The sequence below is a fragment of the Trichosurus vulpecula genome, chromosome 8, assembly GCF_011100635.1.
Source record: "Trichosurus vulpecula isolate mTriVul1 chromosome 8, mTriVul1.pri, whole genome shotgun sequence".
In the NCBI taxonomy this organism is placed as follows: Eukaryota; Metazoa; Chordata; class Mammalia; order Diprotodontia; family Phalangeridae; genus Trichosurus; species Trichosurus vulpecula.
In genome coordinates this window covers 98489410-98508242 of record NC_050580.1, presented here as the reverse complement: position 1 = coordinate 98508242, position 18833 = coordinate 98489410, and the positions used below count along the sequence as shown (strand labels likewise).

At 35.0% G+C, this 18833-nt stretch overlaps 1 protein-coding gene across 1 annotated transcript in view; it reads left to right on the top strand.

Annotated features, from left to right (window-relative positions):
• ATRNL1 (attractin like 1) overlaps nt 1-18833 on the top strand; it is a 578692-nt gene that overhangs the window by 538898 nt on the left and 20961 nt on the right. Inside the window, exon 25 of the mRNA XM_036736548.1 lies at nt 957-1114. Coding sequence (XP_036592443.1) covers nt 957-1114 — 158 coding nt within the window. The remainder of the gene's footprint in view (nt 1-956; nt 1115-18833) is intronic.

The window sequence follows — 18833 nt, the reverse complement described above, 5'->3', positions numbered from 1 at the left end:
AAATAAAAAATGTAATTGACATCTAGATATTTTTACACCTAGTTTTATGTACCCAAATTATAGCTAAACTTCAACAGTGTAAAATTCATTAATTCAAGATTCATGATCATTGGCTTTAAGTTGGGCTGATATTTTCTTTTGTTTAATCATATGAAAGAGATTATAAAAGGGGATGCTTAACATTTGGAGTTAGACCAGACATTTCTAGACTAGTCAGTCTAGAAATACCAGTAAGCATATAACAGTATGCTAATTAGATGTCAATCTAACATTGAAGCAGGATCAACTTGGCATCACTTTGTTCAATTAAATTCCAGAAGCAGTTATTTAATGCCTACCATGTATTTCAGGAAATGAGCAATTAGTTCAAGTTTTAAAATATGGACTTTTCCTCTGATTCCCAATTATTTTTAAATTAGTAGGGGTCTTTATTTGGAAATTGAGAAATACCAACTCATTGGCTTAATTTTGTACTTTTCATTGTAAATAATAGCTGTCTGAGAATTTTCTGATGTAGTTAAATTATTATTTTCAAAGTTTCATTGATAATATCTACTTTTAGCCAGTTGAATATTTGTGATATCATCAAGCATGTTATAGTGGATCAGGAGTTAGACCGAGAACCAGGAAGACCTGAGTTCAAATTCTCCTTCTGACATATAGTAGCTGTATGAGCCTAGGCAAATCATCTTACCTCTCAGTGCTCTGAGAAACTCTTTAAGTCTCTAATTAGGAGGGAAGGTACCCTTATCTGGAAATTCTGCTTATCATAGAAATCACAGAGCCAGGTCTTATTCCTAATTTGTAATATGTGATAAAGGTAAATGTATTCAGACTATGTTTTAAAATATACAGTAGTTTTCTTTTTAATGAGTGAGTATGAAATTATATTGCTTGATTTTAATATGACTGTGTTGCTTGATATGGGTTCTAAAATATGATTATTTGCATTTTAGCTGGGACAATATCTGGAGAGGAAATTCTGCTGATTTACAGGGTCAAAATAAAGGAATTCAGAGATAGTTTTTCCTGTGAAAAATTTAATTTCAGAGGCAATCCTAACATTACATTCTATGTGTATGTCAGCAACTTTTCTTGGCCAATTAAAATACAGGTAAGTGCAAATTATATTTCATCTGTTTGGCTTAACAGTCTGCATTAATAAAAACAACTGATATTTTAGCAGCATTATACATGTACACATATCCAAATTGAAGGAGGTATAAGATTTCAATTAATAAAATCATTAGCTATGTGTATGAGAGGGGTTGGACTGGAGCCTGAATTAGTCTTTTAAGGATTTGAAGAGTTGTCATGTGTATTAAACTTGGCATCCTTGGTCTGTAAGAAAACCAGGTTAGTGAAAGGTATGAGGTTAGGGGAGCAGATTTTGACTTAACCGTGATGTCACTTAGCTTCTCAGGACCTCAGCTTCCTCATCCGTAAGATGAGGCAGCAGGACTAGGTGATTTCTGAGTTCCCTTCTAGCTCTAAATCATCACTCTCCTAAAAAGAGGTGAATTTCTGCTTCTAAGCATCATTGATAGCCTTTAGTGCTTCAGGAACCCAAGGATTTATTGGTATAAATGTTGTTACTCCTTTGATCACTATAGATCACAACTTCTTTATGACTTGTTAAGAATTAGTGTGACTGAAAAATGCATCATCAATCTTTGGCCAACCTGGTAGTGAACCTCTTAAGGCTGGTACTTATATGATAGACATAGAATCCATTAGACGGTCTATACTCAGAGCACTTCCCACTTGGTAAGATCAAAAAATCACAATAAAGTCCTGGAGTAGGAGTCTCTTTTGAATAGCATTCCTATGTAATTATCACATTCTAACTTACAGTCATTTCTATACATGTGAATTCTCACTAGACTATGAACTCCTTACAGTCAGGAAACAGGTTCTTTGTATTCCATAGCAGGTACTAGACTACTTGGTAAACAGTAGGTGCTTAATAAATATTTAATTAATTTAATTAATTTTATTATTATTTTGATTTCTCAGAGAAAGGAAAAATTAAATACTTAAATATTTATACTAATATTTATAGTGGGGGCAGCTAGGTGACACAGTGAGTAGAGCACTGGCCTTGGAGTCAAGAAGACCTGAGTTCAAATCTGGCCTCATATACTTGACACACTTAATAGCTCTGTGACCTTGGGCAAGTCACTTAACCCCAATTGCCCTGCCTTCCCCCCTCCAAAAAAAATTTATAGTGATTATTGTGGACTGGATTAAAAGAAAAATATCACTTGAAATTACCTTTATATGAGATAGTAACTACTATTTTTTAAATTATGGTTTTGCAACTAACTTTTTTCCCTTATAAATCAAAAAATAATTTATCAAGTGAGTAATAAAACCATAACCATTTTATTTATGTTACTACCTATGTGATTCTTAGAGGATGAAAGACTGATATAAATATTAATTGACAAAAAATCTATTTATAGTTTAGGGTATAACCTCTAAAAGAAGGGAACTGAATATTTAGTAAGAAGAAAATTATTTATGTGAAACCATCTTTAAATTTTAAAAAGGCACTTAAGTTGTTTGTATATGTAGTGATAGAGATTGGGTACTCAAGGATCAAAAATTTTCAATAACTGACTGATTAAAATTTTTTTCCAAGGACAAAAGGTACCAGCATTATTTTCCATACTATTTTCCTAACTCTGCTATGGACAGTGATTAATACAGAATTGTTCATTTGCCATTATTGATATAGCTTGGATTTTAAGATTGTGTTCAAGCAAGTTTAATAAGTAAAACATTATTTCCATGAATAGATCTTTGTAAATAATATTTGAAATTGAAATGCATTATCATAATGTTTTCATGTGTTTTATTCATCAATAATATAATTTTCATTAATTTAAGTAAAGTCTACGGGATATCATGGTTTATATGATAGAAAGCCAAATGTTATTTCTATGTTGGAATTTTTCCCTGTGTTTGAATGAGTAGGGTGTATGTATGTGTTTACCACATCAAAAATACCACCAGGATTAATGTTAAAGATATCTAACTTTAAATCTTCCTCATTAAGATGATCTGAAATAATGAGAATATGGAAAGTACCTGCTATTGTTGAGAAACATATTCATCTTAATTTTCTGTTCCTAACAGAATTTTGCATTATGACAAGAACAATGTGACTATAGTAATGCCTTGAAGTATAATAAAATACATTAGTGAAAACACTTTTACTGAAATGATGGATATTTGTAACATTTTATTGTTTTCCTTTAACATATTTTTTGGCCAATGACAAGAATGGGATTTTTTTCCTTAGGGATTTGCCTCCGGTAATTGTGAAGTTTTAAAATGAATGTCCTCCCTTGAATAATGAAATACTTTCTATCTCAAGTTTCACTGGTAGAGTTTGTGGAAAATACAGTCAGTAGTCCTCTTGCTACACTAGTTCTGGTTTCAGAGTTCTATGAAGATGTTATCTCCCATGTTAATAGACTAAACCTTGTAACTGAAAAAATTGCTTAATAAAAGTCAAAAAGAACATCTGTCCTCATAATAAAATTTACTCAGTGTAGCATATTTAATTATTTCAACTTTCTTTGTTTTGGAGTTCCTTCTGAATATTTAACATTGCTCAGTGACAAATACTGATTTAAAAACTCTGAGGAGTAGAAGTTATCGGTAAATGCCATGAGGAGTTTTAGCAATCTGTTGTTAATGAGGTACTACAAATCCAATTACTTTATTAAAATGAATTTGAAAATGAAACATAGAAGGTTTTTTGTTGTATCTGTCTTTAGGAACTGGGAAGCCAAAAAATTGTAAAATTTCAGAGAGGGAAGAGAACTCACATGCCTTGTAGTATAACTTCTACCTAAAAAAATGATCTTGTGAGTTCTCACCTGTATTTTGCTTAAAGAACTCAAGTGATGGGTAGCCTGCAGCTGCCTGAGGCACCCTATCCCACTTTTGGATAACACCAAAACTATTATGAAATTTTTTCTTTTGTCAGATTTACTTCCTTGAAATTTCTATGTGTTAAATTTCATTTTTCCCCAATATCTAAGTTAATATCATGTGATCAGAAAAAGGGTCAATTAAGCATTTTCTATAATACTTCCCTACTCACACCTCAAAAATGGAATTATGTGTCAGTGAATAATTGAAATTAAAGATTACAGGATTCAACAAGGCAAAATCCTTTACAAATGAATACCAGGGAACATTTGTACTTAGAGTGTTTGCTTACTTCCTCCACCACCTTCCATGGTTTTGTAGCAGGAGCAGAAACAAATGTACAGACTTGTTTGGGGCCCGTTTTGACTTCTCATGCTGTTGCAATGACTCTACTAGAATAGCTCTTTATCCTCTAATCCTACAAAAGAAGTCTCATGGCATTTTCACTAGGGCATGGCCCCTGGTCCCCATGATAGGGACCCTTGCCAGCAAACCCTATATCCCATACTATGAAGAGTTGTAGCCTTGTAGCTCAGCCTCTAGGATCTGCCTTATAGAGTGGCAGAAGAAGCCAGACAGTGAGTTACAGGGAAGAGCCAGACAATGGGTTATAGGGAACTCTCAGAAGCCCTGGTTAAAATAAAGGTAAAAAAGCTGTAACACCAAAGCTATCGAGAGAATATCTAAAAAGAAATCACAGACCACAGGTAGATAAACCAACAAAGTAGAGCCTACAAGCAGAAAGAGGAATGAGTAAAATCTCAAAGAGAATACAAACCTTTCTTAACAAGTATTTTAAGGTGAAGAAATATAAACCAATAATGCTGCAGTCCTATTGACTCCTTTGAAAGCTGAAAAAAAACTAAGAAACCCTAGAATGAATAAAATTAAGTTTAAACATTCAGAAATGAAAGTATCAAACATTTGAGCTCACAATGCATAAATTAAAAAAAAATGATTTAAAATGAATCCATGGTGGAGACTCTCTCCTAAAACAGTGAAAGAACAGGTTTAGAACACAAAATACTGAAGTAGAGACAAATTTGGCAGAATAGAAGTAAAAGGCAACAATTTCAAAGGAGCATATGAGTCCTATACAAACCAAAGCAACTGAATTTGAAGACAAGATGCAGAGAGAAACTAGATCATAGTTCTTCTAAAAAATGACAAATAAAAAACCTGAATACAATAATGTAGGGAATAATTCAAGAAAGCTATCTAGAACTTCTGAATACAGACAATAAAGTATCATTCAAGAGAATCTGAGCATCAGTGCTAGGAAAAAATGTTTCATATTCTAAGATACATTGTGTGTAAATTTAACATTTTTGGTAGGAAATAAATTATGCAAGTGGTCCTGGAATAAGACCTTTAGATGTGAAGAGAAAAAAATTGGAATGACACAAGATTATTCTGAAGTCATGAGAAATTATAGAAAGAAATGAAATAATATATTTGGAGAGAGAAATGAGCTCAAGATCATTCAGTGACACCCAAAAAAGACATATCCTGCAAAACTGAGTGTGATTATCAAAGAAAAAAAAGGATGTTTAACAAAAGATTAATATAAAATATTCAAGATGAAGGAAAAAATACATGAATAGAATGTTTGGCTTGTAAACGCCATTCCAAAAAAAAAACCCAATACAATAAAATAAAATAAACGTATCAAGATAAAGTGCAACTATCAAGAGAAGAAAAATCATAAAATCAATTGAAAAATGTTTATCATTTTTTAAAGAGAGGGAGAGACACAGATTAACTTAGAGGGTAAGAAAAAGAACAAATGAAGCATCAAATAGTGAAAAATGGACAAAAATTTAAGCAGAAGAAAAGATATTTACTTTTTCTCATAACTATATCAGTGTCTTTCATGGGATATAATTACAGAATGGCAGATTACTTAGATGGAGAGAGTATTAGAAAGAGGAAAATATGTGATACATTCCTGCCAAAATCAGTGTTGAGCAAGAAAATGATAATTTAAATAGTCTGTCAAAAGAGGAAGTCTTGGAAGACCATACAGCTTGAAAGGGCATTTTAATCCAGCAGATAAGAGTAATCCCAGTAAAGTGAATTTCCGTGGGTTGAAGAGTTATATGCCCTTGTTTGGAGATGGGAACTTTGTGATGGATTAGATTGAGAGGAATTTGTGTTGGGGGGCCACCATCTAGGAGGGAATGTTATTTCTCCAACAACAGCACTCTGACCTAGGAGAAGTATATGATTTCAGGGGGTACTTGGCACCCAGAATGATGGGGAGGACATAGAACCTGAGATGAAAAGGCACAGACTTTGAAAAAGAGAGTGGTCATGGCAGAAAGTACAAGTGAGCCACATAATTTGGGAAACAGGGTGATTTCTAGCATATGATGCTATTTTCATTCAACATTGTTTCTCTCATAAATTAATATGAGGCATAGCATAAAAAAAGGAAGAAGAAAAAAATCTATTCAGGCAATAGTATTTAGAGAGGTAGGAGAGAAAGTTCAAATCCTGTTACTCCAGGAACTTTAACCCCACAAGGAATGTAGAACAAAGATAAACCATATATGTGTAAAACTCACAAATAAGAAAATAAAATTCAGAATAGACTGAAAGTGAAAATAGTGAAAAATCTTAGCAAACAAATTAAAAATTAAATAGAAGAGGATGAAGGAAAGGAAATTTTTTTGACTAATTACAACATATAATGAAAGAAAAAGGGAAAAGGCAGGCAAATAGGAGCTGGAGAATCTTTGGCAACAAATTATCATTTCAATAAGTTCAACCAAAACTAATCACAGAGACAAAGTACTTACTTAAAAGATGAAGGAGACATTGTAAAGGCATACAACTTTCAAAGATTTAAGAACTTTGATGAATTAAAGGACTAATCCTGATTCCAGAGTACCAATGATACTAATCCATCTCTAGGAGAGGTGACAGATTCCAGATGTAAATAAGAAATATGTGGCTAGTATGGGAATTTGTTTTGCTTCACTATGCAATTTTATTGTAAGAGTTTTGATTTTCTTCTCTTTATTTTAATTTGATGGAGAGGAAGTAGGAAGGGAAAAGGAGGTAAGCATAGGCTTTCCCTACTCTCCCCCTCTTCACTCTGCTCACCCCCCCCCCAAAAAAAAGAAAAGAGAAAGAAAGAAAGAAGGCCAAAATGAATCCTAGACAAAGAGGACAGCTTTGAAAATAACCTGCTGAATTTAATTTGTACTAAAGAGAAAAGCAAGCTCTACATAAGAGATTCTCAATATCATATACAATCCTTTCCTGTCCTAAAATGGTTAATTCCAATAAAACAAGGATAGGATGACTACAGTGAAGAATTGCAATCTAAAAATCCTATGAAAGCCTATTCCTAATCACAAGAGAAATAAAAATTAAAACAATTCTAAAATTTCTCTTTAAAATGAGAAAATAGGAAAAGGTGAAAAAAACATAGTAATATTTAATGTTAAAGGGGCTATGGGAAGACATACACACCAAGACACTGTTAGTGGTAATTTGAATTAGGTAAAAATTCTGGAAACTCGTTTGACATTAAGTGACTAATACATTTATTTTCTTCATCCCTGTAGTCCTGTTCCTAGTCAAAGCTAAAAGGTCAGTGATAAAAAGAAATTTATAATATACAACAAAATATATCAGCTTTTGTTTTGTAACAGCCAAAATCTAGCAACATAATAGATGCCCAGAGATTAGGAAATGGAGAAAAGAAATTTTGATGCGTGAATTTAATTTCCTTCTCAAGGTTTTTCATTTCCTATTTCACTGTATCTATGAATTTTATTAAAAATGAAACATCCATAATATCAAAGGTTACTTGATAACAATCAATTCATGTTAAATAAAGGAGAAATTAATGACCAAAATTGGGATTATTTTTATATTTTCTATAATCAATTTCTTAAGTGAAAATATCATTATAGTGTATGCAAGTACAATATGGTTTTTTTTTTCAGATGTTAAGTAATTTATTTTGGTGTTGAATTAGTTTCTTGTGGAATATTTAACATATTTGGTTTTCAGCATTGATTTTCACAACAGTTTGAATTACAAATTTTCTCCCCATTTCTGCCCCCCCCCCCACTCCAAGATGGCGTATATTCTGGTTGCCCTGTTCCCCAGTCAGCCCTCCCCTCTCATCCCCTTTTCCCTTCCTTTCTTGTAGGGCAAGATAAATTTCTACGCCCCATTGCCTGTGTATCTTATTTTTTAGTTGCATACAAAAAGTTTTTTTGTTTTTGAACATCTGATTTTAAAACTTTGAGTTCCAAATTCCCTTCCCTCTTCCCTTCCCACCCACCCTCCCTAAGAAGTTGAGCAATTCAACCTAGGCCACACATGTATTATTATGTATAACCCTTCCACAATATTCATGTTGTGAAAGGCTAACTACATTTTGCTCCTTCCCAACCCATCCCGCTTTATTGAATTTTCTTCCTTGACCCTGTCCCCTTTCCAAAGTGTTTGTTTTGATTACCTCCACCCCCATCTGCCCTCCACTCCATCATCCCCCTGCCTTTTATTTTTTTTTTTTATCTTCCTCCCTCTTCTTTCCTGTGGGGTAAGATACCCAACTGAGTATGTATGGTATTCCCCCTCAGGCCAAATCTGATGAGAGCAAGGTTCACTCATTCCCCCCTCACCTGCCCACTCCCCTCCTCTCCTAGAACTGCTTCCTCTTGCCACTTTTATGGGAGATAATCCACCCCATTCTATCTCTCCCTATCTCCCTCTCTCAGTAAGTTACTCTCTCATCCCTTAATTTCATTTTATTTCTTTTAGCTATCTTCCCTTCATCCTCAACTCACCCTGTGTCTGCTCTCTTTCTTTTACATATATATATATATATACACATACATACACATACATACATATACACATAGATACATGCATACATACACATTCACTTATATATATACATAAACATATATATATATGCATATATATATATGCATATTCCCTTCAACTACCCTAATACTGAGGTCTCATGAATCATACTCATCATCTTTCCATGTAGGAATGTAAACAAAACAGTTCAACTTTAGTAAGTCCCTTGCAATTTCCGTTTCTTGATTACCTTTTCATGCTTCTCTTGATTCTTGTGTTTGAAAGTCAAATTTTCTATTCAGTTCTGGTCTTTTCACTGAGAAAGCTTGAAAGTCCTCCATTTTATTGAAAATCCATATTTTGCCTTGGAACATGATACTCAGTTTTGCTGGGTAGGTGATTCTAGGTTTTAATCCTAGCTCCATTGACCTCCGGAATATCGCATTCCACGCCCTTCGATCTCTTAATGTAGAAGCTGCCAGGTCTTGGGTTATTCTGATTGGGTTTCCACAATATTCAAATTGTTTCTTTCTGGCTGCTTGCAGTATTTTCTCCTTGATCTGGGAGCTCTGGAATTTGGCAACAATATTCCTAGGAGATTTCTTTTGGGGATCTATTTGCGGAGGCGATCGATGGATTCTTTCAATTTCTATTTTGCCCTGTGGCTCTAGAATATCAGGGCAGTTCTCCTTGATAATTTCCTGAAAGATGGTATCTAGGCTCTTTTTTTGATCATGGCTTTCAGGTAGTCCAATAATTTTTAAATTATCTCTCCTGGATCTATTTTCCAGGTCAGTGGTTTTTCCAAGGAGATATTTCACATTGTCTTCCATTTTTTCATTCCTCTGGTTCTGTTTTATAATATCCTGATTTCTCATAAAGTCACTAGCTTCCACTTGCTCCAATCTAATTTTTAAAGTAGTATTTTCTTTAGTGGTCTTTTGGACCTCCTTTTCCATTTGGCTAATTCTCCCTTTCAAGGAATTCTTCTCCTCATTGGCTTTTTGGAGCTCTTTTGCCATTTGAGTTAGTCTATTTTGTAAGGTGTTGTTTTCTTCAGTGTATTTTTCAGTATTTTTTTGGGTCTCCTTTAGCAAGTCATTGACTTGTTTTTCATGGTTTTCTCGCATCCTTCTTATTTCTCTTCCCAATTTTTCCTCTACTTCTCTAACTTGCTTTTCCAAATCCTTTTTGAGTTCTTCTATGGTCTGGGGCCAGTTCATGTTTTTCTTGGAGGCTTTGGTTGTAGGCTCTATGACTTTGCTGTCTTCTTTAGGCTGTATGTTTTGGTCTTCTTTGTCACCAAAGAAAGAATCCAAAGTCTGAGACTGAATCTGGGCGCGTTTTCGCGTCCTGGCCATATTCCCAACCAACTAACTTGACCCTTGAGCTTTTCAGTGGGGTATGACTGCTTGTAGATTACAGAGTTCTATGTTCTACGTTTGGGGGGGAGGTGCCAGCTCTGTCAGAGCCACACTCCTCCTTCCCCAAGGACCCCCAGTCCAGACTGGGCTCAGATCTTCGGCAGGCTGTGCACCCCTGCTGTGATCCGCCACTTAATTCCCCCCACCAGGTGGGCCTGGAGCCGGAAGTAACAACAGCTGTAGCTGCCCCACCTCCGCTGCCCCCGGGGCTGGAAGCCGAACCGCGAACTCCTTCCACTCCCGCAGCTTTTCCCACTAACCTTCTCCGCAGTCTTTGGTGTTTGTGGGTCGAGGGGTCTGGTAACTGCTCACGTATTCAGGGCGCTAGGGCCCCCTCCGCCCGGCTTCCAGTCTGGATCGTCCACGCCGCTCAGGCTGGGCTCTGCTCCACTCCGTTCCCAGCTCCCAGCTCCCAGCTCCCAGCTCCCAGCTCCGTGTGGAATAGAGCTCACCCAGAGACCATCCGGGCTGTCCTGGGCTGGAGCCCTGCTTCCCTCTGCTGTTCTGTGGGTTCTGCCGTTCTAGAATTGGTTCAGAGCCATTTTTATAGGTTTTTGGAAGGACTCGGGTACGGAGCTCACTCTAGTCCGTGCTTACCAGCTGCCATCTTGGCTCCGCCCCCCCCCAATATGGTTTTTGCTACAAAGGAGAATGTTTTCTTTAAGGTACAACTTTCTAAAAACAATTACTCTAAAGTTATTTAAAAACATTATAACTTTATAGCCTACTCAGCCTAAGTGGGATAGCTAAGAATGTTCATCTTATAGCCCCATTTGTAGTAATTGTCTTTTTCTATAATGCTTATGCCATTTCAACTAAATAAGAAAAAAAGAAGAAAAAAAGAAAATCAAAAAGAAGAAAAGAGCTAAAATTGGTCAATCAAAATGATCAGTGTTTCTGTAACATACATATTTTGTGGTCTTTTATACATATTTGCACAAGGTAGGGATGAATTCATATGAATAGTGCCTAGGACATTTTTGGCAACAAACAATCCATAACAAAATTTCTTAATTCCTTTAAGGACTATTGAATCTTATTTCTATTTTAAAATATTTCTTGCACTGAATATTATTATTTATTAATCTATGTTCTTAATAGAAAATTGAATCCCAAAATACATTATTTTTATGTGGAATGAATATTGATAGTGATTTCTTTTTTCTTTGAAAAACGTATTGTTTTATTTGTACACTTAAAAAGTTGTACATTGAAACTTACAATACAGTTCTATAAAAGCTACTTATAACTGGAAGAACTGCCAAGGAAAGGGGAAGGTGTTACCTTTTTTTGGTTTAACATTAGAAAAAAGTTAGAGAAATAAACAGACAAAATAATTTTTTAACAAAAAAATTAAGTAGCTTTTTCTAGGTACAAATCTTATAAATACAAAAACAAATTCACAACTTTTGAGTTGAAAAATGGTATCTATGAATGAGACTAGGTGACTGACTTTATTAATACAAAAATGACTGAAATCCTTGATAAAGACAATTAATCCTCAGACACACCTAATTAATCTGGCTGATATTTGAAAGGCTCAAATATTCACTTGTGAGCTATTTGACAATCCCCACTCTTTTAGAATAAATTATAATGAACTTAGGAGACATTTAATATGAGTGAATGAAATGAATTAAAAATGCATTTGTTAAGCATTTGCTATGTGCAAATTACTGGGCTAAGAGTGCTGGAAATACAGACTAAAAAACAAAATAATCTGTGCTCTCCAGGAGCTCACATTCTAATAGAAAGATGACAGCACATGTAGAAGGTTTCATCTCCAAGTCAATTAGAAAGGCCTCATGGTTCTTAGGATGCAGTAGCAAAGCAGAAAGCAATGCCTCTTTTTCCATGTGGCAAGAGCATGTCTTATGGAAACCAGTCATAACACTTAAAAGTGTCAAAACAGCCATTTTAAATTCCTTTACTTATCTATAAAATCTTATTGGTTTCCATTGTTACACCAATTGATAGTGTACTTGTATTTGGTGGCAAGAACCTGTTTCTCTGGGTGTTCAGTATCTGTGTCTATAGCACCTATGTGAGCAGTTCCCAACCTGTATTTCCACAGGGATTGCTTCCAAGGATGATGGCTGAGGACTATGGGATGGAAGCAATTATATTTGATTGTCTCTTTGGTTTGGGGTCTTGGGCTGTCTCCATCAGAGTTTGAAGGGAAACACAGTGGTGGTGGTTGTTTGACTTGTCTGACACATGCTACCTCTTGTCTCTTCCTCTTTGGCTGCTTCAGCTATCCTGGCTTGCCTACTCTATGGGTGGCATTTGGTTGGTAGTTAGTGGACATTATTTACCCTTTTATCCACAGGAACTATTTACCTGGACGATAGCTACAAGGGTGGGCTGGAAGCAGGACTGTTTAGAGGGATTACTGTCTCTTGTAAGGCTCTCTTAATTGCCTATTAGTGTTGGTTGGTGAGCAGTTGTTGCTTATGGTGATGAGGAAGGTGGGCACTTTCTCAACAATCAATGTGATAATAATATATATGAAAGGCTTTCTAACTAAAGGTGCAATATAGATACTATATGTGAACATCACATAGCTGTGTACATATATGTACTTGCGCAAATAAATATATTTACACCTATAGTATGTGCATATGAAATAATGTTAATGGTAATAATAATAGCTAACATTTCTATGGGACTTACTTGTTTCAATGTCACAGGTACTATGCTAAGCACTTTACAATTATTATCTTAAAATAGCTATCACAAAATACATGATTAGATAAGATGTCAACCTTCACAACCCCTTCGGTCTCTAAGAATTGTTCTATGGATGAATTTTTACAGCTTTTAAGAGAATGGGGAAAGTTTGCTAGGGTTTTCTAGAATTGAATATCAAATGGCTATTTTTCAAAGAATCAGGTGTTCATAAGGTTTTGCATTTATAAACACGGCAAAGTTTCTTTCAGGAACTGAAGAAAACATTGTCATTTTGGAGAATTGATTGTGTCAGAAAGAATCTTTGATATTATTTGTTTTAATTCACTATTCCAATATAATCCTATGGAATTTTTTGTATTATACATTTTAAAACATTGTTATGAGAAGGGGTCCATAGGTTTCACTACATTGCCATGGGGTCTGTGACAGAAAAGTTTAAGAAGCCCTGCTTTAAGGCAGTTCTGGATTATACAGATTATCAAGAGAGCTGAAAGGGAGATAATATGTTGTACTGGAAATGCTGCTGAATTGAGATTCAAGAGAAATAATTTCTACTTTTAGCTCTATTGTTAATTGACTAGCAAACCTTGGGCAAGCAATTTTTTTTCATCTATACAAAGATGTTGGACTAGCTGATCTCTAGGAAATCTTACAAATTTTCAATTAAGATAACTAGGAGCAAAGTCCATCAAGGAGAAGTACAAATGAATTCTAACTTTTCTTAGTAGGGAAAAAGATGAATCATGGGAAATGGATGATACTACGTAGTCATCATGTCAAACTCTTCTGAGAGTAAAGAAAAACCAGAGAAAAGTACAAAGTGAGCTGCAACTGACATTGCTATGTTGTGAATGATATTAACTAAAGATCATAGGAATTGATTTTTTTAGAAAATGGTTACTACCAGAGAGAAGGCACCAATTCATTACTAGGAATTGGCATTTTTTTTTAAAAAAAATACCTAAGATTGTATTTTTCTTATTTTTTGTTAGATAAAGGAAATTAGTGTTTAGTTCAAATTATCAACATGTGTATGTGTGTGTCAGTGTATGCATAGAATAGTTTGTTTCTGTAGAGAAGGCATATTTAATTGAAAAGTACATGTTTTAAACTAACATTTTCATTATCTCTATTGGAGAAGGGTTGAATAATCTGATATGTTCCAAAAGGCACCTGATAACATCTGCATGAATTACAGATACATAAATGAGATGGCTTTTATAGGATGTAACTTGCAAATTCAATCCTACATCAGTGATAACAAATGTCACTTTTGTGAGATAGTCTTTATTTTACTCTAAATATTGTCATTCATTTAGAAAGTATAGCTGTATGGTCTAGGATAGTTAATTAGGTGATAATATGTCCCTTGAGGAGAATAAATAAAAAGTATGTATTAATAAGATTAATTTTAATTAAAGTATCATTTTAGTGATAACAAACTATTTGGTTAAATTAGTTCATGCTAAGCACACCAGCAGAGTTTTGCTAATAACCAAAGAATATTATTAGGTTATTGAATTTAGCATTCTTGATTATTAAATTCATCACTTTTGTGATAAACTTAAGTTTTACCATAGTTAATGTTTATGTAATAATTTTAGGGTATTTTTTTCCCAAAGGTATAGACCTATTACCAAAATATCTAGAAATGTGCTACTATTTTGTTTTTCTCTACTTATGTTACAAGGTTCTACCCCATCGATTTGATTTTCTTGTAGTTTTACTTTGTTGTTTATTGTGACAGAAAAAAATACACAAAGCTGACATTATATTATAGATTGCAGTCTTGTTAAAATTGCCATATTAACTTGCATTCTAGGTACATGAACAACATTACAGCTGTCAGATGTTCTAAATGAGTGAAGTAAAAGCTGTTTGTACTTACCTGAAATTATCATTATGCCTGTATTTTGTGCTATCATTACCTTCCTTTGTTTTTAATGTTTTCATTTGACAAACTTACTACTAATCTTTCACATGTTCAATAATTTAATGATACTTAATGGATACTTACTGGGTAGGGGGAAAAATTCCCAGTTAAGCTTCTCTAGGAAAAAATATGTCTTTGCTTTCAAATACATCTTCAAAAACACAAAATAGCTCTCCATCCTTTGTAGTCCTCTTGCACTTTTGTAGTCACTGTGGCAAACTGGTAGAAAGGGGGAAATTTTTCAAAAATAAAATACTGTATTCTTTCTTCTTGTTTATGTGGAATAAGAACATAGAGGTTATTTAAAGCTCTGAGGTCACTTCCAGATCAATGTAAAAGAAGCTTGACTTCAAGAAGTATTTTGTTTGCAAGGTACTTCTTATATATTACCTCATTGGATCATTATGACCTGCAAGGTAGACATTATTATCCCCATTCTACAGTCGGGGAAACTGAAGCAGAGAGAGGTTAAGTGACTTGTCCAGCATCAGAACTAGAACAGTATGTCTAACAGAGGATTTGAATTTCTGTCTTCCAAACTCAAAATCCATCTCTGTTCATTATGCCACCTAGTTGCCTAGATCAAATGTTTTATGCTCTATGAACAATGATCCTTGATCAATAGGTTTTTCCTTCAACTCAAAACTGAGAATAGGAAAACCTATTACCTAATTAGCTAAAACCTAATTAGCCAATATATTCTTTCTTCTAGAATATAAGCCCCATGAGAGAAGTCTGTATATTCCTTTATCACACAAAGTCTCTTCCATTGGGGTTTTGTGTCTACTAGGAATTCGAAGGCATCCATAAAATATTATTTCAATGTCATCATTAATAATTGACCCCAAGATTTTGAAGGCTAAGCCAGAAGAACATAAGTTCTGGTATATTCTATCATGATCGAAAGAGGGGAAACAAATTTTATGCTACTCCTGGCAGTGGATGGTATGTGGTTTCTTTTTCTTTTTTTTTTTTTGGAATTTATTTAATACTTTATTTTCCCCTATTTACATGTAAACAATTTTAGCATTCATTTTTTAAAACTTTGAGTTTCAAATTCTCTCCCTTCATCCCCAAACTCACCCCCTATCATTGAGAAAGTAAATAATTTGATATAGCTTATACAGTTGTAGTCATGTAAAACATTTTCGTTTTAGTCATGTTGTGAAAGAAAATATAGACCAAAAAAGCCCTCAAGACAAATAAAGAAAGTAAAAAAAAATATGCCTCTATCTGTATTGAGACACCATCAGTTCTTTCTCTGGAGATGGAAACATTTTTCATCATAAGTACTTTAGAGTTGTCTTAGATCATTGTATTGTTGAAAATAGCTAAGTCATTCAGAGCTAATCATCTTCTGACATTACTGTCACTTTGGATACAGTATATTTTACTTTGCATCAGCTCATGTAAGTCTTTCCAGGTTTTTCTGAGAGCATCCTGCTCATCATTTCTTATAGCACAACAAGATTCCATCAAAATCACACACCACAATTTGTTCAGCCATTCCCCAGTCGATGGGCATCCCTTCAATTTCCAATTCTTTGCCACCAGAAAAGAGCTGCTATAAATATTTTTGTACATATAGGTCCTTTTCCTTTTTGTTTTTTTTTATTTCTTTTAGAACAGAGACCTAATCATGGTATTGCTAGGTCAAAGGGTATGCTGGTTTTATATCCCTTTGGGCATAGTTCCAAATTGTTCTACAGAACGGTGCAATCAGTTCATCACTCCACCAACAGTGTATTAATGTATCATTTTTCCCACATCCCCTCCAACATTTGTCATTTACCTTTCCTGTCCTTTTAGCCAATATAATAGGGATGAGGTAGTACCTCAGAATTGTTTTAATTTGTATTTCTCCAATCAATATTGAGTTGTAGCACTTTTTCACATGACTATAGATAGCTTTGATTACTTCATCTGGAAACTGTTCATCTATTTATCACTTATCAATTGGGGAATGGCTCTTATTTTTAAAAATTTGACTCAGTTCTCTATAAGTTTGAGATATGAGGCCTTTATCAGAGAAACTTACTTCAAAAATTTTTTCAGTTACTCCTGCTAACTGGATTTCCTTCCATCCTATCTTCCCCGCCCACATTTATTCTTTTCCCTCTCTCTCCTTTCACCCTGTCCCTCCTCAAAAGTAGTTTTCTTCTGACTACTGATTCCCCCATTTTGCCTTCTATCACCCCCCTTTCTTTTATCCTCTTCTGCTTCTACTTTCCTGTAGGGTTAGATAGATTTCTATACCCCGTTAAGTGTGTATGTTATTCCCTCTTTGAGCCATTTTTGATGGGAGTAAAGTTCACTTATTCACCCTCTTTTCCCTCCTTCCTCTCTACTGTAGAAGCTTTTTCTTGTGTCTTTTTTATGAGATACTTTATGTCATTCTACCTCTCCCTTTTACTTTGTCCCAGTACATTCTTCTTTCTTCTTTATTTTATTTTTTTTCTTCTTTCAATTTCTATTTTACCCTTTGATTCTAGAATATCAGGGCAGTTTGCCTTGAGAGTTTCTTGAAAGATGATGTTTAGGTTCTTTTTTTATCATGGTTTTCAGGTAGTCTAATAATTTTTAAAATTATCTCTCCTGGATCTATTTTCCAGGTCAGTTGTTTTTCCGGTGAGATATTTCACATTGTCTCCTATCTTTTCTTTCTTTTAGCTTTGTTTTATTGTTTGTTGATTTTGCATAAAGTTATTGACTTCTACATACTCAATTCTAATTTTAAGGAATTATTTTCTTCAATGAATTTTTGTACCTCCTTTTGCATTTGGCCAGTTCTGTTTTTTAGGGAGTTCTTTCCTTCAGTGAATTTTTACACCTCTTATTCCATTTGGCCAATTATGCTTTTTAAGGCATTCTCCTCCTCATTGACTTGTACCCTCTTTTACCATTTGTCCTGGTCAGCGTTTTAAGATGTTATTTTTTTGGGGGGTGGAAGCAAAACAGGGACTTGCTTGACCTTTCCCCCAAATTCCTCCAAAGAACTGTAAAAAATGACTTTAATTAAATTTTAGAGCTACAGAACTCATGAAATTACAGAGTGAAACAAGTCTCTAGCCCAAGATGGCCTGGATGGTTGCTGGGAAGGGTCTATTTCACCATGCTGGGAGCAGAGCACAGCTCAACTGGGGCTTCGCCAGAAGAGAACAGTGCAGAGTAGATTGGGCAGAGCAGGCCTCAGGGCCCTGAATCATTGAGCTGTGGTAGTTTCCAGACTTCTCAACCTACAAACACCAAAGACAACTTAACAAGTCAGTGGGAAAACTGTTGGACCTAGGTGAGAGAATAGTGTGGTCCAGCCCCAGCCCCAGGGTGGCAGAGATAGCTGCAGCAGCAGCAATGGCTGATGCTGCTTCCAGAGTGCCACACTCATAGACAGTGGGGGAAATCAGACAGCTGATCAGAGCAGGAGTGCAGGGATCTCTTTGCTGGCACTGAGGCAACATTCTCTTGCTTTGCCCTGCTTGTATTTAGGTCACAGTCCTGGTTGGCAGTCACTGGGGGAGGAGGAGTGCTGGTGTGACAGAGGTTGTGGTAGCTTTGGAGAGGGAGTCCTCCTGGTATTTACATGGCAGAAAGGAGTGCTTGCACTCACAGACCAGAGAACAGGCCAGGAGAGGAGTATCATATCACCTCAGAATAGAAGCAGGTCTGAAAACAGCAGCACAAAACCCCTAAAGCTTGCACCAGAGCACTCTCTATTCTGAAAGCAGTCATACCCTGACAGAAAGCTAAAAGGTCAAATAATTGTCTGGGGAAATGAGCAGGCAGAATAAAAAGACTCAGACTATAGAATCTTACTTTGGTGACAAAGAAGATCAAAATATACAGTCAGAAGAAGTCAACAAAGTCAAAGATCCTACATCAAAAGCCTCCAAGAAAAATATGAATTGGTCTCAGGCCATGGAAGAGCTCAAAAAGGATTTGGAAAATCAAGTAAGAGAAGTAGAAGAAAAATTAGGAAGAGAAATGAGAGTGATGAAAGAAAATCATGAAAA